At 38.7% G+C, this 19,446-nt stretch overlaps 1 protein-coding gene across 12 annotated transcripts; it reads left to right on the forward strand.

Annotated features, from left to right (window-relative positions):
- The first annotated feature begins 1,970 nt into the window (after window positions 1-1,970).
- LOC306985852 (uncharacterized protein) lies at window positions 1,971-18,736 on the forward strand. 12 transcript variants are annotated; one of them, XR_013794879.1, is made up of 6 exons: window positions 1,971-2,086; window positions 4,092-4,151; window positions 11,003-11,258; window positions 12,469-14,560; window positions 14,696-15,090; window positions 16,186-18,736. XR_013794879.1 is itself a non-coding variant. In XM_079588566.1 (5 exons), exons 3-4 carry the CDS (start codon window positions 11,225-11,227, stop codon window positions 14,553-14,555), a joined length of 2,121 nt encoding a protein of 706 aa, XP_079444692.1. In that variant the 5' UTR covers window positions 1,971-2,086; window positions 4,092-4,151; window positions 11,003-11,224; the 3' UTR covers window positions 14,556-14,576; window positions 14,696-18,736. The 12 variants fall into 12 exon arrangements, 9 of the variants coding, with proteins under 9 accessions (XP_079444692.1, XP_079444693.1, XP_079444685.1 ...); XR_013794877.1 differs by having other exon boundaries at window positions 12,469-16,089; XR_013794878.1 differs by having other exon boundaries at window positions 12,469-15,090.
- The last annotated feature ends 710 nt before the right edge of the window (window positions 18,737-19,446 follow it).

Here is a 19,446-nt window from a genome sequence, read left to right on the forward strand (position 1 = left end):
GCACACACACACACACACACAATTACAATAACATAATAAGACAATAATTACTAGTATGTTTAACATGCACTAATATTGTCTATTACTAGCACTTAGGTTCACAATAAATAAAATCTGTCATATTTGAATCATACTGTGGTGTGGTGTCTTTACTACAATTGGCTGACTGCGGCTTCATTCATCTGTGATAGCCTATTAAAAATGTTCATGCCTGTGACTTTACTTTTAGTCTAGATGGGATGTACCCAAAAAGTGAAAGTGAGGAGCATTTATGGGTACAAGTCGGGAACCGGCCTAGCTTACATATTTGAAGGGTGCTGAAAACAAAAAAACTGGTACCCAAGCGAAATTGTGAGTTTTTTACCTTCTAATTTGCATATCAAAATGGCCGCCAAATTGCCTATCTTGCTCAAGGGGGTAATCCATCCGCCGGAAACTGAAGCCTCCGCGGGCGCCGCCATTGTAGCAGAACTTCACCTGCTGTTAGCATTCCATTGACTCCCATTCATTTTTGCGTCACTTTGACAGCGAATAACTTTACATCTGAGGCGTCCAAAGACTCCATTTGTCCATTATTTATTTCTAAAGAAACTCGACAATGTATAAAAGGCTCCATTACCTTGTACCTTACGTTATGGTCCCGTAGAAGCCGTTTTTGTAAAAATAGGCTAACGATTGCGTCATAACTCACGCGACTCTCTGTCGCACTGTAGAGAAATTACCGTATAGACCGGCGGAGAAGCTCGCAGGCAATCGGGGGGACGTGGAGGCATTAAGTCCGATAAAGTGAAGGGAGTAGCCCACAGAGAGTGATAAAGTTGATCCTACTGCTAGCTCATGGACAGCTAATGCTCACGCTCTCCGTCTCTGCGAGATTCGGAAGGGAATGATTCAGATTTCTCTCCCGCACAGCTACTAGAAGACTGACAGCTGTCAGACACGTTGCTCACGTGTTCAAGCTCAGTTTGAGCCTGCGCAGTTCGCCTGGCGATCAGGAAGTGAGTGCTTCAAATGGGCTTCACTTTTCTCCGTTGAAGTCTATGGGGTCGCTGTGTCCATCTTATATACTGTCTATGATCTTGCTCAGTCGTTGGACCATTTTCCCCTAGTTTTTTTTGTAAGTAGGCAATCAAGATTAGGAAATTAAGTTTCTAGATCGATAGTCAAGGGTCAGAGCAAAGATATGATGGAGGCTCACTGCCTTTTTTATATATATATATATATGCAAAATACCAACTTTTAAGGTGAAATTATGCATTATTTGTGTCATTTTTTAAGGCCGACATACATATTCAATCAATATCACTCTTAAATGTTCCCAGTGTATATATGATGTGATGTATTCCATATTACATAATAACTAAGAAAAACACCATTGCAAGTTGTCTGAGATTTAATTTTTTAATGCAAATTAAGCATTTGTTCTCTCACAGGTGTGTGTTTGTGTAACACTAATGTAATGCGCTCACAGGTGTGTGTGTGTGTGTGTGTGTGTGTAACACTAATGTAATGCACTCACAGGTGTGTGTAACACTAATGTAATGCGCTCACAGGTGTGTGTGCGCACACACACCTGTGAGCGCATTACATTAGTGTTACACAAACACACACTTGTGACCGCATTACATTAGTGTTACACACACACACACACACACACACACCTGTGAGCGCATTACATTAGTGTTACACAAACACACACCTGTGACCGCATTATATTAGTGTTACACACAGGCTATCTAAACAGGCTATGAAAATGTGAACTTGTAATATAAATCTGACGGCACGCACTTATCACACTGTTTACTAGCATAATTCACCTCTGTTGGCGGTAAAGACAATCAAAACAGACTAGTTGACAGTTTGGCATGAACGTGAGATGATGTTTCACGGCCAAATCAAATAACCAATCGGAGGACAGCCCTTTTCAGCCAATCAGAGGCGAAAAGGGCGGGACCTTCCCCTACCATCCTGGGAAAAAAAATATCGCGTGCGGGGAAGTCCCTTACGCGCGTGCGTTGGTGGCCGATGACGTCAGCGCTCGCTCGCGCCGTCTCTTCCTTTGAGTTTCAGCGTCGAGTCTTCTGAGGTGAGGCGTGCAGTTCACGGTATTTCTCATCTTTACACAACCATAAACACACTTTATACAGTTTGATTAAGCGACAGACTCATTTCTGTATTGTTTTCATCGATCACAGCGATACTTGTGCGTCTTTTCTGGCGTCTTCTCACTGAAATAAACATGTAGTGCAGCAGCAGCGAGCATGAGGAGAATATGTGGAGTTCATTCAGACCTGAGCGAGTTTGTGTTCGTTTGTGTGATTGTTTCGATGTTTGGAGTGAGAACTGTTACTGAATGTCAAGTTAAAGTTTGAGATCTGTGAGGGGAATCGAAGGGAATTGATCCCAAGTTTTGCCATTTTCATGTTTACCGTTATTTCTTTGTCGACATTTATCTTTGGTAGATTACACTTACTCATTAAAATTAATGTCAGACACCATTGCCCCTGTATGAGCAATGAACGTGGGAAATTTCAAATCTTGATATATATTTTATATATAAATATAGATCAATATGTTTAACACCAGTTACATTTGGACAATTCCACGCAAAGGTTATCCTTACCATGACAAAATAATTTTTTTACCTAAAGATCAAAACCCTTTTTAAGTTGTCCATTAGGTCTGAAATAAACTATTAATGTGCTTTATCAAAAAAAAACACATATGAGGTGAGTGACAATGCTAATATTTAAATTTCAACCATGCTTTCAAAAGGATCAAAGACCCTCTTTTAAGCTTTTTGCTGAAAGATGGAGGCATGCCTGAGGAATAAATATAGTAATTTTGTCATAACAGCACTGCCTGTTGAGTTTATAAGGGCTATAATAAAGAGGTCTCGACGCTTTAGGGCCCTGTTACATCCGTAATGTTTTAAAGATTAAGTTTATATAATATAATTTTAAATGCAAATAACTTGAAACTTTATATGCAAAGCTAAACAGTGTTTATGCTTATTAGGATTGACATTTCATCTCACTACTTAGCTCTGAACAACCATAATAATGCGTTATGGATGTGACCGTTACGGACGCCTCACATCGAATCACACGCACTTGCTGTGATTGGTTTCAGGGTTACCGTACACTGAAAAAAATTGCTGTAGTTTTTACAGTGAAATTCTTCAGAAAATTATTGTTTTCTAACTCTACAAGTTATTACTGTAATTTGCAAAGCATTATGGGTCAAAAAGAGTATTACAGTTGTAAACTTCCCTATCAACTGTAAATTAATTTCCAGGTATGAAGTGTTGTCACTGTAGCTCATGTTTTTACAACAATTTACTGTGATGTGGCATTGTGGGATTGCGCGTGCTGCATTCAGGTTTGAAAACTGAAGAGCAAGAACAGCAGACGATAAAAGGCAATATTCAATACATTTTTGGTAAGTTTTCTTGTACGTTCACATATGAAAATCGAATGTGTTATGCCTACATTTAATGCCGTTTAAGCGATTCTCATATTTTGAACAGAATTAATAACATGTAGGCCTATGTCAGATGTAATGAATTTTATCGACTTGTAGTTAAAGGATTAGTTAACCCCAAAATGAAGATTTCCTGATAATTGTCTCACCCCAATGCCATCCAAGATTGTAAGTAAGTTTTAAAAGTAAGTTTTAAAAAAAAAAAAAGTTTTTTTTTAAAGGTGTTCGCAGAACAGCACTTTTTTTTTTTTTTTATGACTGATCGTTTCGCTAGATGAGACCCTATTCCTCAGCTGGGATCATCCAGAGCCATTTCAAGCCCTTTGAAACTGCATTGATGTGGACTTAAACATTTTGGTTGCCATTGAAGTCCATTGTGTGGAGAAAATTCCTGAAATGTTTTCCTTTATTTTCCACTGAAGAAAGAAAGACATAAACATCTTGGATGGCATTTGGGTGAGTAAATTATCAGGAAATTTTCATTTTGGGCTGGACTAATCCTTTAACAACTGCTTTTATCAGGACATTTAGTTGTAAACGTACTCGATTCCAATGACGTTACGTTTATTTAGTAAAGAACTGTGACGTTTTTAAATTTCTTGTTTCAGGCGAGGCGGAGAATCATAAGAGGGCTGCTTTTAGCTGGTGAGACGAACCTGTACTAAAAGGTAAAAGCATCGCAAATGTCATGTTACTATGGACGAATGCAGCAGTTTCTTGCAGTTTTCTTCGCCTAGAGAGTATTTGTAGAGCATTTGCAGTTTGGCAGACACAACATTATTGACTGAAGTGTGCTGGTGAGACAAAACTACATTTCTACTAGGGGTGTAGCGATACACCAATGCCACGGTTCGGTTCATATCACGGTTTTGGAGCCTCGGTTCGGTTGTTTGCTGGCAGGGCACCAGCAAGAATAAAGAACACTATTCACTTTTAACTTAAAAACAACAATAATTTAACTCATTAACTATCTTTTTACTGTATTATTTATTAATCTTTTTTAATCTTAGTTAATAAAAATACAGCTGTTCATTCATTGTTTGTTCATGTTACTTCACAGTGCATTAGGCTAACTAATGTTAACAACTTTTGATTTTAATAAGGCTACTAAATTATGAAATTAACAAATATTATGAAATTAACAAATGTAAATTATGAAATTAACAAATATTAATAAATGCTGTAGAAGTGCAGTTTATTAATAGTTAATGTTAACTAATGTAGTTAACTAGAGTTTAATAAATTGAACTTTATTGTAAAGTATTACCGAGTTGTTATACACCGATTCGGACGTCTGGTGAGGTCAGTGTTGGATAGATCAGTTGTTTTAACCATTCATTAAATGGACTCGGTTCAAAGGAGTCATTAGTGTGCGAATCGGAGGTGTCATTAGCGGATGTGTATGCGTTTGTGTGATTATTCCGGCAGTTTAGGACATTGCACAAGATTTCTCTCAACACAGAAAACATTTATTCACTGGATAAGTGTGGTTTGTGTCAGCTGAATGTGCGGAACGCTTTTCAGAGAAGATAAGGCAACGTTTTTTTTTTTTAGCACAATTCACAGCCAGCGGTAATTCAGGAAAAAAAAATCTCCCAATGCTCCACGTGAAACTTCGGTCTTCCGAAACTTTTACCATCGTGTCAATTCTCAATTGATTGATTAATATGCGGAAGGGAGAATACCGCGCGCGTGGCCGGAGGTGGGTCTCTCTCTATATATTATCCTGTTACAGCTATTTGTCAAATGATTTGTTAGGTTAATGCTGCGTAGTTTTAGGATGTTGCGTAGTTTTAGGATGTTTATAGTTAATGAAGTGTTGTTCTACGTGTTCAAACCAATCGTAGAAAAATTTAATTTGAATGGACATTTACAAGTAATGGCTTAATATTTTTTAACAACAGATATCCGATTGTATTTAATTGCACTGCCATAATCTCGGTCACGGACTCACCTGGTACACAAATATATTCAAATAATGACGGAAATCATAATAGGCTATGACATGCGTGGGTGTGGGGACGCGGCCGACAATTTTGTGTAATTTATAATGTTGATATATCGCATCACGATAGTGTCGTGGGTAAGTGTGTCATCATATAACGTGGGAGACCCGAGTTCGTGTCCCAGCTAGAGGAACTTTACTGATTTTGTCCCCCTTCTCTCTCTCGAAAACGCCACACCGATATTTATCCTTGTTTTATTCCTCCGTTTGTCACAAATTCTGCGTGTATCCCCCATATGGACGCTTGCGTTTTGTTGGCACTTCAATACTCGCCAAAGAGTAATCGTGACCCATGATGTACACAACAGCTATAACCACCACTTCCGCATTTGTCCACGTGGTATTGCGGAAACCAAGGATAGAGCGGATATTGCGTCACTGACAGGCGACATTTTTTTCCGGGACGGCCAATTATTTAAAATTGGAATTTCTCCAAGAATAAAAAATCTTTGGAGACTTTTGGGATATTGTAAGTACATAATTGCAGGAAATATATCACACTGTCCAAGTGATTTTTGGATCTTTTATTACAAAATTGTTACATATTGTATCTTTAACTAAGGTAAATAAATGTATTATTGTCAATTGTTAGTTTAATTTAACATTTACTAATACATTTTAAATTAAGTTTTAATTTTATCTGATAAACTATGTACTAGTGTACTATGAACTAACATGAATGATCAAGGTATAATTGTCTCGCTCAAATATTGATACATGCTGTAAAAAAATTGTATAATGCATATAGTTCATGAAAGCTAGCTAATACATCCTTGTTAACAAAAGGGGACTTGCAAAGTGTTACCTATGAAAGGTTTCTAGGTTATAGCTAAAGAAACCTGTAATATTTTAATGTTTAAATTATTTTCTGTAGAACTTCCCATTTTAATATATTCATATTTATATATTCATTTAATTTAGCACATATCAGTTAAGCACTGTTTTACTTGGAGTTTTGTTTTTAAATCCGGTATCCATTTAAAAAATATCGGCTGATTAATCCTCATCGGCACGTACGGTCAAAACTAAGTATTGGTAAATTCCACTATCGGTCGACCTCTAATATGTAGACTGATATGTAGGCAGCTTTCTCCAATTCGGTGGTTTCTATCTTAAGTGGCTTTCATACCTTATCACTGGAGGAGAGAGTTTTGCATCTAAATTCAACTCTTGCTACTAATCTTGACATTTATGCTCCGCTAATGTCACGAAAAGTCACATATGTCCGATCCGTTCCTTGGTATAATGACAATCTACGTTTTAAAAAGGCTGCCTGTCGGAAAAAGGAGCACAAATGGCGTCTTACTGGGCAGAGTGTCTACTATCAAGAGTGGAAAGATCTTCTGCGGGAATATCGAGTTCTTTTGGAGACTGAAAGATCCTCTTTTTTCTCTCAGACTATTGAAAATAATCAAAATAATCCCAGACACTTGTTCCAAACTATAAACAGACTGCTTCAAGTTAATCAGTCTACCACTATGCCGGCTTCTCAACAGCTCTGTGACTCTTTTTTTTATGTTTTTTTAATTCAAAAATTGATAATGTCCGTAAAGACATTCATGTTAACTCTGACTGTGCCACTCCATCCTTTTGTGCACCTGGGTTCACTGGTGCTCCTTTCACTGACTTTACATTACTGGATTCTGAGGTTCTTTCTAGGGAAGTATCCAGCATGAAATCAACAACTTGCTTGCTGGACCCAATTCCTACAGATCTATTTAAATCCTGCTTCCCTGTGTGGTGTCAAATTATCCTTAGAATTATAAATGATTCATTGGAAACTGGGGTTGTACCAGCAGTATTAAAGACTGCTGCTGTTACGCCAGTACCCAAGAAAGAAAATGTCACTAGGGATGATTTTAACAACTTTCGTCCCATTTCTAATCTTCCATGTTTGGCAAAAATACTTGAGCGTGTTGTTGCCTCTCAACTTCGTAACCATCTCACAACCAATAACCTCTTTGAACCCCTTCAGTCAGGTTTTCGTAAATTTCACAGCACGGAAACAGCGTTGGTCAAAGTAACCAATGACTTGGTAATGGCCTCGGATTTTGGTTCTACCTCACTTCTCATTCTTCTTGACCTTAAAGCTGCCTTCGATACTGTGGATCACGGTCTATTACTTTCCCGTCTAAAAACTGATTTTGGTGTATCTGGTACAGTTCTGGACTGGTTTAAATCCTATTTTACCGACCGTACCCATTTTGTCTCGATGGGTGGCTTTAGGTCTTATACTTGCTCGGTGCTCACTGGTGTTCCTCAGGGATCAGTTCTGGGTCCACTGCTTTTTAACATCTATTTATCTCCTCTTGGACATCTGTTGCAATCGCTCGGTCTTAATTACTATTTGTATGCAGACGACACTCAAATATACATCCACTCTAAACCTGGCGAAGATATTGATGCTTGTTATCTTTCTGGCTGTATTTCTGAGATTAAGGCATGGTTGAATAATAACTTCCTTTGCTTGAATAGTGGGAAAACTGAGGTTATGCTTATAGGTTCCCGTCATCAAATTCGCAAAGCCGCTCAACTATCCATGTCTGTTGATGGCGCTGATTTATGCTGATTCCTGCCTCACTTTTGATCATTTTGTACAGAGTACTGTGAAGGCATCTTTTTTCCACCTTAGACATATAGCCAGACTGCATCCTATCTTAAATTTAACTGTTGCTGAAAAACTGATTAATTCATTTGTGGTCACAAGACTGGATTATTGGTAACTCTTTACCGCGTGAACTCAGGGAAGCACAGACTTGGGGTATTTTTAAAGTTCTTCTCAAAACTTATTTTTTTAAACATACATTTAATTGCTGATGCCTTTTCGTTTGGTGTATCGCAGTTTTTATTATTAACTTCGCAGTTGATGCTTTTATTAATTTCTGTTTTATACATCTTTGGTGGATTGTGATTTTATGTTCAGTGCTTTGAGAAGCCACTTTTAAAGGCGCTTTCTAAAATAAAGCTTATTATTATATTAATATTATTATATTTTTCTAATGTCTGGGCTCCTTTATTGGGGCCTGAGGGGTTTTCTGGGTCCTGGAGGTGTTCTGACATGCTCTGACATTTGTGCTTATTTCTGTTACTTGTGACATTTCCATGGCTGAAGTCTTATTACACTGCATTCAACAGAAACTATGCTACAATTAGTGTTGTCACGGTACCAAAATTTCAGTATTCGGTACAGATACCTGTGAAAATCCACGGTTCTCGGTACCAATTTCAGTACCAAAGCTAATTTAAATTAAATTTGCATATATTAAAGTGTATATCCATTTGTTAGATAACATTAGATAAAATGACCTAACAATAGTTATATACACTGAAGCAATTATTCTCCTTGGGGTAATTTAAAAATGTAGCCTACTAATACATTTTTAAAATCAAAGGTTTTATCATGAACAATCAAGTGTTTGTATTAAATAACATTCACAAACATACATTAATGTTGTAAAAATATATTGTTCACTCAATGTGTTGATGTTAGATAAGGCACTAAGTAATGTTAATGAATGGTAGTGTTACCAACTAAACAGGAGATAAAACGTGTTTTGTTTGACTTGACTGTCCTTTTATTTAATCCAAAATTGTGTTCATATTTAAAAGGCCTTTTAAACTAGATACAACCGCACACGATACCTCTTTAGGGGCCGTTCACATATCGCGTTTTATGCGCGTGCAAATTCGTTACTTCAAATGTAGGCGCGCGGCTTATAATAGTAGCATCTCAACAGGTCATGTGACAAAAACCAGCGGCCTTTCCGTAACAACATGAACATGGAAAGCTCTGCCGAACAGCTGATCATAGCTGTACAGGGCGGCTTTTTATTTCTCATCTCAATGAATATATCTAGTAGTAAAGCTAATGCAAGGGCTAGAAATCAATTAATTCTTTGATACTTCCTCGTCATCATGGATGCTTTCTCCTTTCTCCTTTCCACAAGCGCGTGCTTTCCCGTTGCGTCTGCCATTGCTATGCAACCATGAACAGAATGAAACGAATTTGCACGCGCAAAAAACGCGCTATGTGAACGGCTCTTTCCTCCTTTCTTGTCAACAAGTGGATTCAGAGCCACCGCATTAGCAGCGCCGCCGGTCGCCATGTCTCAGTGTGTTTATGAAGAGGATGCAACTGTGCACCTTTCGGACAGCGCATCAAGAACCGGATTAACCCGATACTTCGGTACCACCGGTACTTAAGAAAAGCTGGTACCGTAACCATTTAATTTTTTTAGTACCGAAATGGTACCGAAGTACCGGGTCTTTTGACAACCCTAGCTACAATAATATGTCAGAAGCATGTATGTAAAAGTTTGTAGTTTTGAGATAACATTTATGCATGGTTTGTGAAAATGACAAAAAAAAAGTCACTGAAATAAGGTCATGAAACCCAAACTGATTATTTCTTCACAAGACTTTTGAAAATTGTATCACGTAGCCTAGAATATTTGCTCCAAAACTATGTGAAAATCACCCTGAATACTCATTCAGATAAGACAATATATTGATTTAAAATTTGTAAGACATGTCTTGTGTAAGAAAGCTTTATTAGGCGTAAACCAGCCATGAATATTGAGTGTTTCACACCTGAGAAAGACAAAGACCCTCCCATAATGGCCCTATTAGGAGCTCTCAGGCACTATCATTATGAGGAGATTTAAAAAAGAATGGCTTTTTGATTGTTTGGATTTATTTACAATACAACATAATCCAAAGATGCACAGCAAATGGCAAAAAAAAGCACATTTAACACACTGAATCTACATTTTAGATCTGTTCTGGTTAAAATTGCTTTTTTAAATGTACAAAATACACACACACACACACACACACACACACACACACACACACACACACACACACATATATATATATTAAATGCATTTTCTCATTTTCTGAGAATTTGTTTCAAGTTTTGACTGCAAATGTCACGTCCATAATGCTGGAATTGCCCAGCTGTTTTACAGGCTTTTATCATATATCCTGACTCAAATAATGTGTTTCTAACAGCAAACACTCAGAATAAAGTGAGATGATCTGCTGATGATCCTGAATGGCTTGTTGAATGAGTGTTGATAGTCTGAGGCTCATCAATATTAACAGATCTGCTGAAAACACTCTTTATTTCATGACAATAGTTCCTGTTTTCACCTCATTTATTATGCTGATGTCTCCAGATCTCCTGTAAATTGTCACTTAAAGCTCATTTCATTGGTGTCAGCAGACTGAGGGTATTTGTTGGATACTATATGAAAGTTTATTTCTGTGTTTGTTTATGAACTGTTTTTCTTACCATTATTTATATTTGGAAGAATTAAAATTAGTGACATTATTTTCTTTATTTCTAGATACCTGTATTTTAATTAAGAATAATGTTAGGAATTAGGATTTGCATAAAATAATAAATTAATTGGCATCGGTTACTGTACGGTGAATAGATAGACAGACATAAATGCTTTGTGTCATTTATTATAAAAAAAACTCAGTGATTTATATTTTTGATTTTGGCAGATCAGCTCCTCCCACACTGGAATTCATCATCAGTGAAGCTCCTCCCACTGCAATCACATCATCAGTGAAGCTCCTCCCACAGCAATTCCCCAATAAATGCTGTAAATTCCCGTCAGCTACAAGTGGAGACGAGCATGAAAGCATCAGGAACAGCTGAAATCTGCAGAGACTGAGTTTATTAAAGGGGACAGTGAGAACACGAGTGATCCAGAACCCTGCAGAATGAAACACACTGAAGATCCTGAAGAACAAAGAGGTTGGTGTTTATTCTTCATTCATTCATGATGCTGAAGAACATTCATGTTAGAAACATTCAAGCACTTCATCACATTTAGATAAACAGTTACACTAATGAAATGGTGCAGAATGTTCTGGGTTTTCTTCAACAAATGGTCAGTAAAGGGAGATTTGAGACACTTTTATATTGATTATCAATATCAGATCAAGCTAAATACTATTTTACATTTATTTTATATCTGGTTTCCAATTTGCAACAAGGGTACCAGAATTTGTCATTTTTAACTTAATTTTTTAGGAATAATCAGTAAACACCAAGTTACTGATAAGTTGTATTTGTCAAATAGCATATAAGTTATTCATAGTTATAGAGATTATTCTTACAGTAACTTTGGTAACAGGGTTGACGAATACAGTCAATGCTACAGTTTGTGTAAAAATGGATTGAGATTATTCTCTTGTCTTCCCATCATGCAGTAGACAGAGCCCATATGATGTCACTTCCTGAGTGTCACAGTTTTAAGAAATGCTCTGTTTTTGAAAAGAGGAAAATCATGTCAGGAGTAACAGGGTTGAGTGAAACATGTAGGACTAACGTTCATTTAAAACTAGTTAAGGCCGCGGCCGCTGTGGCAGCTTTTTCACAAACATAAATTGAACATAAAACAAATAATAATAATTAAAAAAAATAAACAATGCCTCTTGAGGCTCCACTCCACTTGAATGTTAAACGTTTGTGTTATTTCTCACAGGGTTGTTCACTTGAGCTTGTGTTTCTGGTGTCCCACTTTCACATGCGCATGAATGGAAGTCTAGTAAGGAAAAGTCTAGTGTGAACGGCCATTAATAATTAAAACGTTTTAGTAAAATAAATATCAATCTGAAAGTTGGTGTCAAAACACGGCAGTATTGTACATTTTAATGTTAATATCATGTTAGATATTGTCATTGATCAAATATATTTAATAGTTCTTGCTAAAGAAACATGGGATCCGTGCCTAAAAATAATAATTGCAAGATAAATTTGCCTCATTCATGGAAAGTTTCAAGGACATATAATCAATTTATAAAAAGGCATGGAATTATCATAATTTATTATAACAGTTGTCTACTTTCTACCATTACATCAGGGCTCACTTTCATGTCCTTCCACTTTATATTTCTCTCTTTGAATATAAATATTTTAATGTACTGAAAATTAAATATAATATTTTTTTCTTTGATTTTAGACCTGATGGAAGCGAGCGATGGGAGTGAAGAACTGAGAGAAGTGGAGGAGGAGAGTGAAGAACTGAGAGAAGTGAAGGAGGAGAGTGAAGAACTGAGAGAAGTAAAGGAGGAGAGTGAAGAACTGAGAGTAGTGAAGGAGGAGAGTGAAGAACTGAGAGTAGTGAAGGAGGAGAGTGAAGAACTGAGAGAAGTGAAGGAGGAGAGTGAAGAACTGAGAGACGTGAAGGAGGAGAGTGAAGAACTGAGAGAAGTGAAGGAGGAGAGTGAAGAACTGAGAGAAGTAAAGGAGGAGAGTGAAGAACTGAGAGAAGTGAAGGAGGAGAGTGAAGAACTGAGAGAAGTGAAGGAGGAGAGTGAAGAACTGAGAGAAGTGAAGGAGGAGAGTGAAGAACTGAGAGAAGTAAAGGAGGAGAGTGAAGAACTGAGAGAAGTGAAGGAGGAGAGTGAAGAACTGAGAGAAGTGAAGGAGGAGAGTGAAAAACTGAGAGAAGTGGAGGAGGAGAGTGAAGAACTGAGAGAAGTGAAGGAGGAGAGTGAAGAACTGAGAGAAGTAAAGGAGGAGAGTGAAGAACTGAGAGTAGTGAAGGAGGAGAGTGAAGAACTGAGAGTAGTGAAGGAGGAGAGTGAAGAACTGAGAGAAGTGAAGGAGGAGAGTGAAGAACTGAGAGAAGTGAAGGAGGAGAGTGAAGAACTGAGAGAAGTGAAGGAGGAGAGTGAAGAACTGAGAGAAGTAAAGGAGGAGAGTGAAGAACTGAGAGAAGTAAAGGAGGAGAGTGAAGAACTGAGAGAAGTGAAGGAGGAGAGTGAAGAACTGAGAGAAGTGAAGGAGGAGAGTGAAGACCTGAGAGAAGTGGAGGAGGAGAGTGAAGAACTGAGTGAAGTGGAGGAGGAGAGTGAAGAACTGAGTGAAGTGGAGGAGGAGAGTGAAGAACTGAGTGAAGTGGAGGAGGAACATCATGTCCAACCTGGAGAAAAACCCTTGAGTCGCTCAAAGACTAAAAATAAATGTTTAAAGAAAAGAAGAGCCAAGAAATCTTTGACCTGCACTCAGTGTGGAAACAGTTTCACAACCAAACGATGTCTTGAGATTCACATGAGGATCCACACCGGAGAGAAGCCGTTCACATGTGATCAGTGCGGGAAGAGTTTCAGTCAATCATCATCCCTAAATCTTCACATGAGGATCCACACTGGAGAGAAGCCGTTCACTTGTGATCAGTGCGGGCAGAGTTTCAGTCGATCACCATCCCTAAATCTTCACATGAGGATCCACACTGGAGAGAAGCCGTTCACTTGTGATCAGTGCGGGCAGAGTTTCAGTCAATCATCAAACCTTGATCTTCACATGAGGATCCACACCGGAGAGAAGCCGTTCTCATGTGATCAGTGCGGAAAGAGTTTCAGTCGATCATCATCCCTTAATCTTCACATGAGGATCCACACCGGAGAGAAGCCGTTCACTTGTGATCAGTGCGGGAAGAGTTTCAGTCAATCATCAAACCTTAATCTTCACATGAGGATCCACACCGGAGAGAAGCCGTTCACATGTGATCAATGCGGCAAAACATTTCTCTGTGCAGCAGCCCTGAAGATACACCTGATAGTTCATACGAAGGAGAAGCCGCATTCATGTTCTGTGTGTGGAAAGAGTTTTTCACGGCTTCACATTTTACATGCACATGAGAAAACTCACACTGGTGTGAGAGAGTACATGTGCTTTGAGTGTGAGAAGACTTTTATTACAGCGAACAGTTTAAAACTGCACCAGAGAATTCACACTGGAGAAAAACCTTACAAGTGTTCACACTGTGACAAGCGATTCATTCTCTCATCAGATCTGAAAACACATGCGAGGATCCACACTGGAGAAAAACCGTACAAGTGTTCACACTGTGACAAGAGATTCAGTGTGTCATCAAATCTGAAAACACATGAGAGGATCCACACTGGAGAGAAGCCGCACACGTGTGATCAGTGCGGGACGAGTTTCTCTATTAAAAGTCACCTGAAGCGACACATGAAGATCCATACAGTGGAGAAACCACATAAGAACTACAACCTGGTTAAGAACTACAGGAAACTATGATCTATGTAATTGCAAACAAAGGTTTCTTGTAACAAATATTAAGTTCTGCTTTTCTGATGCATGAAATACTTGTCATGCAATAAAATGCAAATTAATTATTTAAAAATAATACAATGTGATTTTCTGGATTTTTGTTTTAGATTCCGTCTCTCACGGTTGAAGAGTACCTATGATAAAAATGACAGACCTCTACATGCTATGCATGTAGGAAAGCCTGCAAAATCCCCACTGTTTTTGCTTGAATGTAAACCGGAGATTCTGATCAATAAACCGCAGCTTTTTGTTGTTATGACTGCATCTCCGTGCATGCTTTATGGACGTGTATCGGGAGAGACTCCTCTGCTAACCTCAAAGGGCTAAATACATTTTTAAAGAAGATAAGCCTCAACAATTATTGAAGAAAACTCGCACTAGAGATCGATCGACGAGATCGAAAGGACTGCACTATGAATTATCTTCTCAAGAAATCTTGGAAGCTGTGCTGTTCACAGCCGAAATGAATGGAGGCGATTTATGGATAAACAACGCATCAGCTGTGAGTACGAGAGTGTAAACAAGCAGCACAACTGATCAATGAATCTTAAGCCGCGTTTACACTGAAATTACCCGGAAATTTGTCCCAGGAACTTTTTTGGCCCCAGACCGGTTGCTTTTTGCGTTTACACCGCGGTCTAAAGTAACGGGAAGATTGTGTAAACTGCGCGCGACTGCTCCTCCCAGTCGGCCACGGACAGTAATCAGTTTTGAGCGCCACATTTATAATAAGTATGGAGTAGATTCAAGCTGTGCTGCAGTTGTTTGTGATCTATTGGTTTACTAACGAGGTAATAAACAAAACGTCAGAAAAGAGACGAGCACTGATACTAAAGCGTGTTCAGAAAGCTTGTAATGCTAGATATAAAATATGTTATCAGCTATGGTGGACATTGACCGTGAGATGGCTGGGATGAACGCGCAGAATTTCCTCTTCCACTAATACGCTTAATAAACCCTGAACCTCGTCGTCGGTCAATAGATTTTAATGGCGGTTAAAATTAAATGCTGCGTGGAGTCATTCAATCAAAATACGGCATGAACACAACCAATCAGCATGTTCAGCTCACAAGTCCCACCCCCGAAAGTTCCTGAACTTTGAAAAAGTAATACCTCACCAGCAAGGACTTTCAGACGGGGAAATATTTACCCGGAACTTCATTTAGACCCTGGTTCCTGCGGTGTAAACACACCGAGTACCAGCCCAAAGTTCCTAGTTCCTGGGGAAAGTTCCTGCGGTGGAAAGGGTCGGATTGAATGTTTGAGTAAACGCATGTAAACAAACAGACAAACAGAGGTTTGGATTGTGCGTTTAAATGCTAAAAGGGCTGCTAGTATTTGTGGCCTGTATTAAATGATGGATGAGGAGATTGAGACGGCCGCTGTGGCCGAAAAGCTTTTAAATTCACGTATTCCAATGCTTAGAGGCAAATTAGGAGTATGCACAAGGAAAATAAAGGAAATTAAAGTTCCGCTTGCTGAAGGTGGAAACGTTGAAGAGGTAGGTGATTGCATGTCAATGTTATTATTCTCTCTTTGAAGATAAATATTTTGATGTACTGAAAATTTAATTTAATATTTGTTTCTTTCATGTCAGACCCGATGGAAGAGAGCGAGGAGAGTGAAGAACTGATTGAAGTGAAGGAGGAGAGTGAAGAACTGAGAGAAGTGAATGAGGAGAGTGAAGAACTGAGAGAAGTGAAGGAAAGTGAAGAACTGAGTGAAGTGAAAGAGGAGAGTGAAGAACTGAGTGAAGTGAAGAAGAGAGTGAAGAACTGAGAGAAGTGGAGGAGGAGAGTGAAGAATTGATGGAAGTAAAGGAGAAGAGTGAATAACTGAGAGAAGTGAAGGGGGAGAGTGAAGAACTGAGAGAAGTGAAGGGGGAGAGTGAAGAACTGATGGAAGTGATGGAGGAGAGTGAAGAACTGAGAGTAGTGGTGGAGGAGAGTGAAGAACTGGGAGAAGTGAAGGAGGAGAGTGAAGAACAGAGAAGTGGAGGAGAGTGAAGAACTGAGTGAAGTGAAGGAGGAGAGTGAAGAACTGAGAAAAGTGAAGGAGGAGAGTGAAGAACTGAGAGAAGTGAAGGAGGAGAGTGAAGAACTGAGAGAAGTGAAGGAGGAGAGTGAAGAACTGAGAGAAGTGAAGGAGGAGAGTGAAGAACTGATGGAAGTGAAGGAGGAGAGTGAAGAACTGATGGAAGTGAAGGAGGAGAGTGAAGAACTGAGAGAAGTGAAGGAGGAGAGTGAAGAACTGAGAGAAGTGAAGGAGGAGAGTGAAGAACTGATAAGTCAAGGAGGAACATCATGTCCAACCTGGAGGAAAACCCTTGAGTCGCTCAAAGACTAAAAATAAAATTTTAAAGAAAAGAAGAGACAATAAATCTTTTACCTGCACTCAGTGTGGAAACAGTTTCACATGCAAACATAATCTTGAGAAACACATGCGGATCCACACCGGAGAGAAGCCGTTCACATGTGATCAATGCGGCAAAACATTTATTAGTGTATTACACCTGAAGAAACACCTGACAGTTCATACGAAGGAGAAGCTGCATTCATGTTCTGTGTGTGGAAAGAGTTTTTCACGGCTGCACACTTTACATGGACATGAGAAAACTCACTGGTGTGAGAGAGTACATTTGCTTTGAGTGTGAGAAGTATGGCGGCAAATCAATGACAATAATAAACGAGCGCACAGCTGATGCTGGCGCGCGCGGTAAATGACTTTCGCGAGCGAATAACAGATCTACACGCGAGGAAACGGGAACTCGCGAGCTCATTCAAGCCCTGCACGCGCGCAGACATCTCCTCTGCACGCAATTCAAGCCCTCGCGCGCACGCAGACATCTCCTCTGCACGCAATACAAGCGATCGCGCGCGCGCATGATCATTCCCCACGCTCTCGCGCTCGATCTGCTCTCGCCTGCTGCTTTTGCTCGCTCGAACACTTTTATTTTTGGCAGTCGAGGGGCGGGGCTTACTGTTTTAATAACCTCAAATGTCATTGGTTACATCCCTTTTCCCGGAAGTCACTTGTGATTGGACGCCTGTGATTGTCAATCAAGAGCGGCAAAGGCACGACCCAAAAGCTGGTTGTCAACCACTGTTAAAAACAAAGAAGAAGAAGACAATCACTTGACTTAAGACATGGCTTCATTAACGGAGCAGATGCATGCTTAATTTGTTTTTATTTTATTTATTTATTGTTGTTTATTAATGTGTAATGTGATTTAATGCATTGTTAATATAGAATAGATTCTTACCAGAAACTACACTAGTCTTAGGGGTAGTGATTGCATTCTTGTGTTGTTAAGAGATATTTACAGACTGTAATGACACATTTCCATGGTTATTCGCATTGCAAATCTACCAAAATGTTTATAATTTTCTACATTTTATATTTATAACACTATTATTTGTGTTAAAATATTTTTTAAAAATTGGAGGAAAATGGGAATGCAAAGATATATATGCTGTTGAAAATGAGTAAAAATTACAAAATTACAAAAAACTGCTTGTTAACATCAGGTGTCTTCAATGTTGGCAATAACATATATTTTGTAATTTTTACTCATTTTAAATGGTTAACATTTAAGGAATTAATTTGATTAATTATTACTCAATTCTAATTTGTTAAATGTTATTAATAATATTGCTTGTAATCTGTTGCCTCATTTTTATTAATTAGATATAAATAAAATCTATGTTTTCATTTTTACAGTGCACTAGTCTTAGGGGTAGTGATTGCATTCTTGTGTTGTTAAGAGATATTTACAGACTGTAATGACACATTTCCATGGTTATTCGCATTGTAAATCTACCAAAATGTTTACAATTTTCTACATTTTATATTTATAACACTATTAATTGTGTTATTTGTATTAAAATATTTTTAAAAAATTGGAGCAAAATGAGAATGCAAAGATATATATGCTGTAGTTCACCACTACATAACCACTATGCTCCCTCCCATTCACCATGCGTTTACCCAACCAAAATTATATTGGTTCTGAGAACCTCAGAAATTTAAAAAGTGTCTATTAAATAGTTGTAAATTTAACAAGGGCTTTGGATGAAAGATAAATTATGTGTTTATATCAATAAGCAAGAGTTTCTGGTAAGAATCTATTCTATATTAACAATGCATTAAATCACATTACACATTAATAAACAACAATAAATAAATAAAATAAAAACAAATTAAGCATGCATCTGCTCCGTTAATGAAGCCATGTCTTAAGTCAAGTGATTGTCTTCTTCTTCTTTGTTTTTAACAGTGGTTGACAACCAGCTTTTGGGTCGTGCCTTTGCCGCTCTTGATTGACAATCACAGGCGTCCAATCACAAGTGACTTCCGGGAAAAGGGATGTAACCAATGACATTTGAGGTTATTAAAACAGTAAGCCCCGCCCCTCGACTGCCAAAAATAAAAGTGTTCGAGCGAGCAAAAGCAGCAGGCGAGAGCAGATCGAGCGCGAGAGCGTGGGGAATGATCATGCGCGCGCGCGATCGCTTGTATTGCGTGCAGAGGAGATGTCTGCGTGCGCGCGAGGGCTTGAATTGCGTGCAGAGGAGATGTCTGCGCGCGTGCAGGGCTTGAATGAGCTCGCGAGTTCCCGTTTCCTCGCGTGTAGATCTGTTATTCGCTCGCGAAAGTCATTTACCGCGCGCGCCAGCATCAGCTGTGCGCTCGTTTATTATTGTCATTGATTTGCCGCCATAGAGAAGACTTTTATTACAGCAAACAGTTTAAAACTGCACCAGAGAATTCACACTGGAGAAAAACCTTACAAGTGTTCACACTGTGACGAGATTCAGTCGCTCATCATCTCTGAAAACACATGAGATGATCCACACTG

The sequence above is a fragment of the Phoxinus phoxinus genome (assembly GCF_949152265.1).
Source record: "Phoxinus phoxinus genome assembly, chromosome: 1".
NCBI lineage: Eukaryota > Metazoa > Chordata > Actinopteri > Cypriniformes > Leuciscidae > Phoxinus > Phoxinus phoxinus.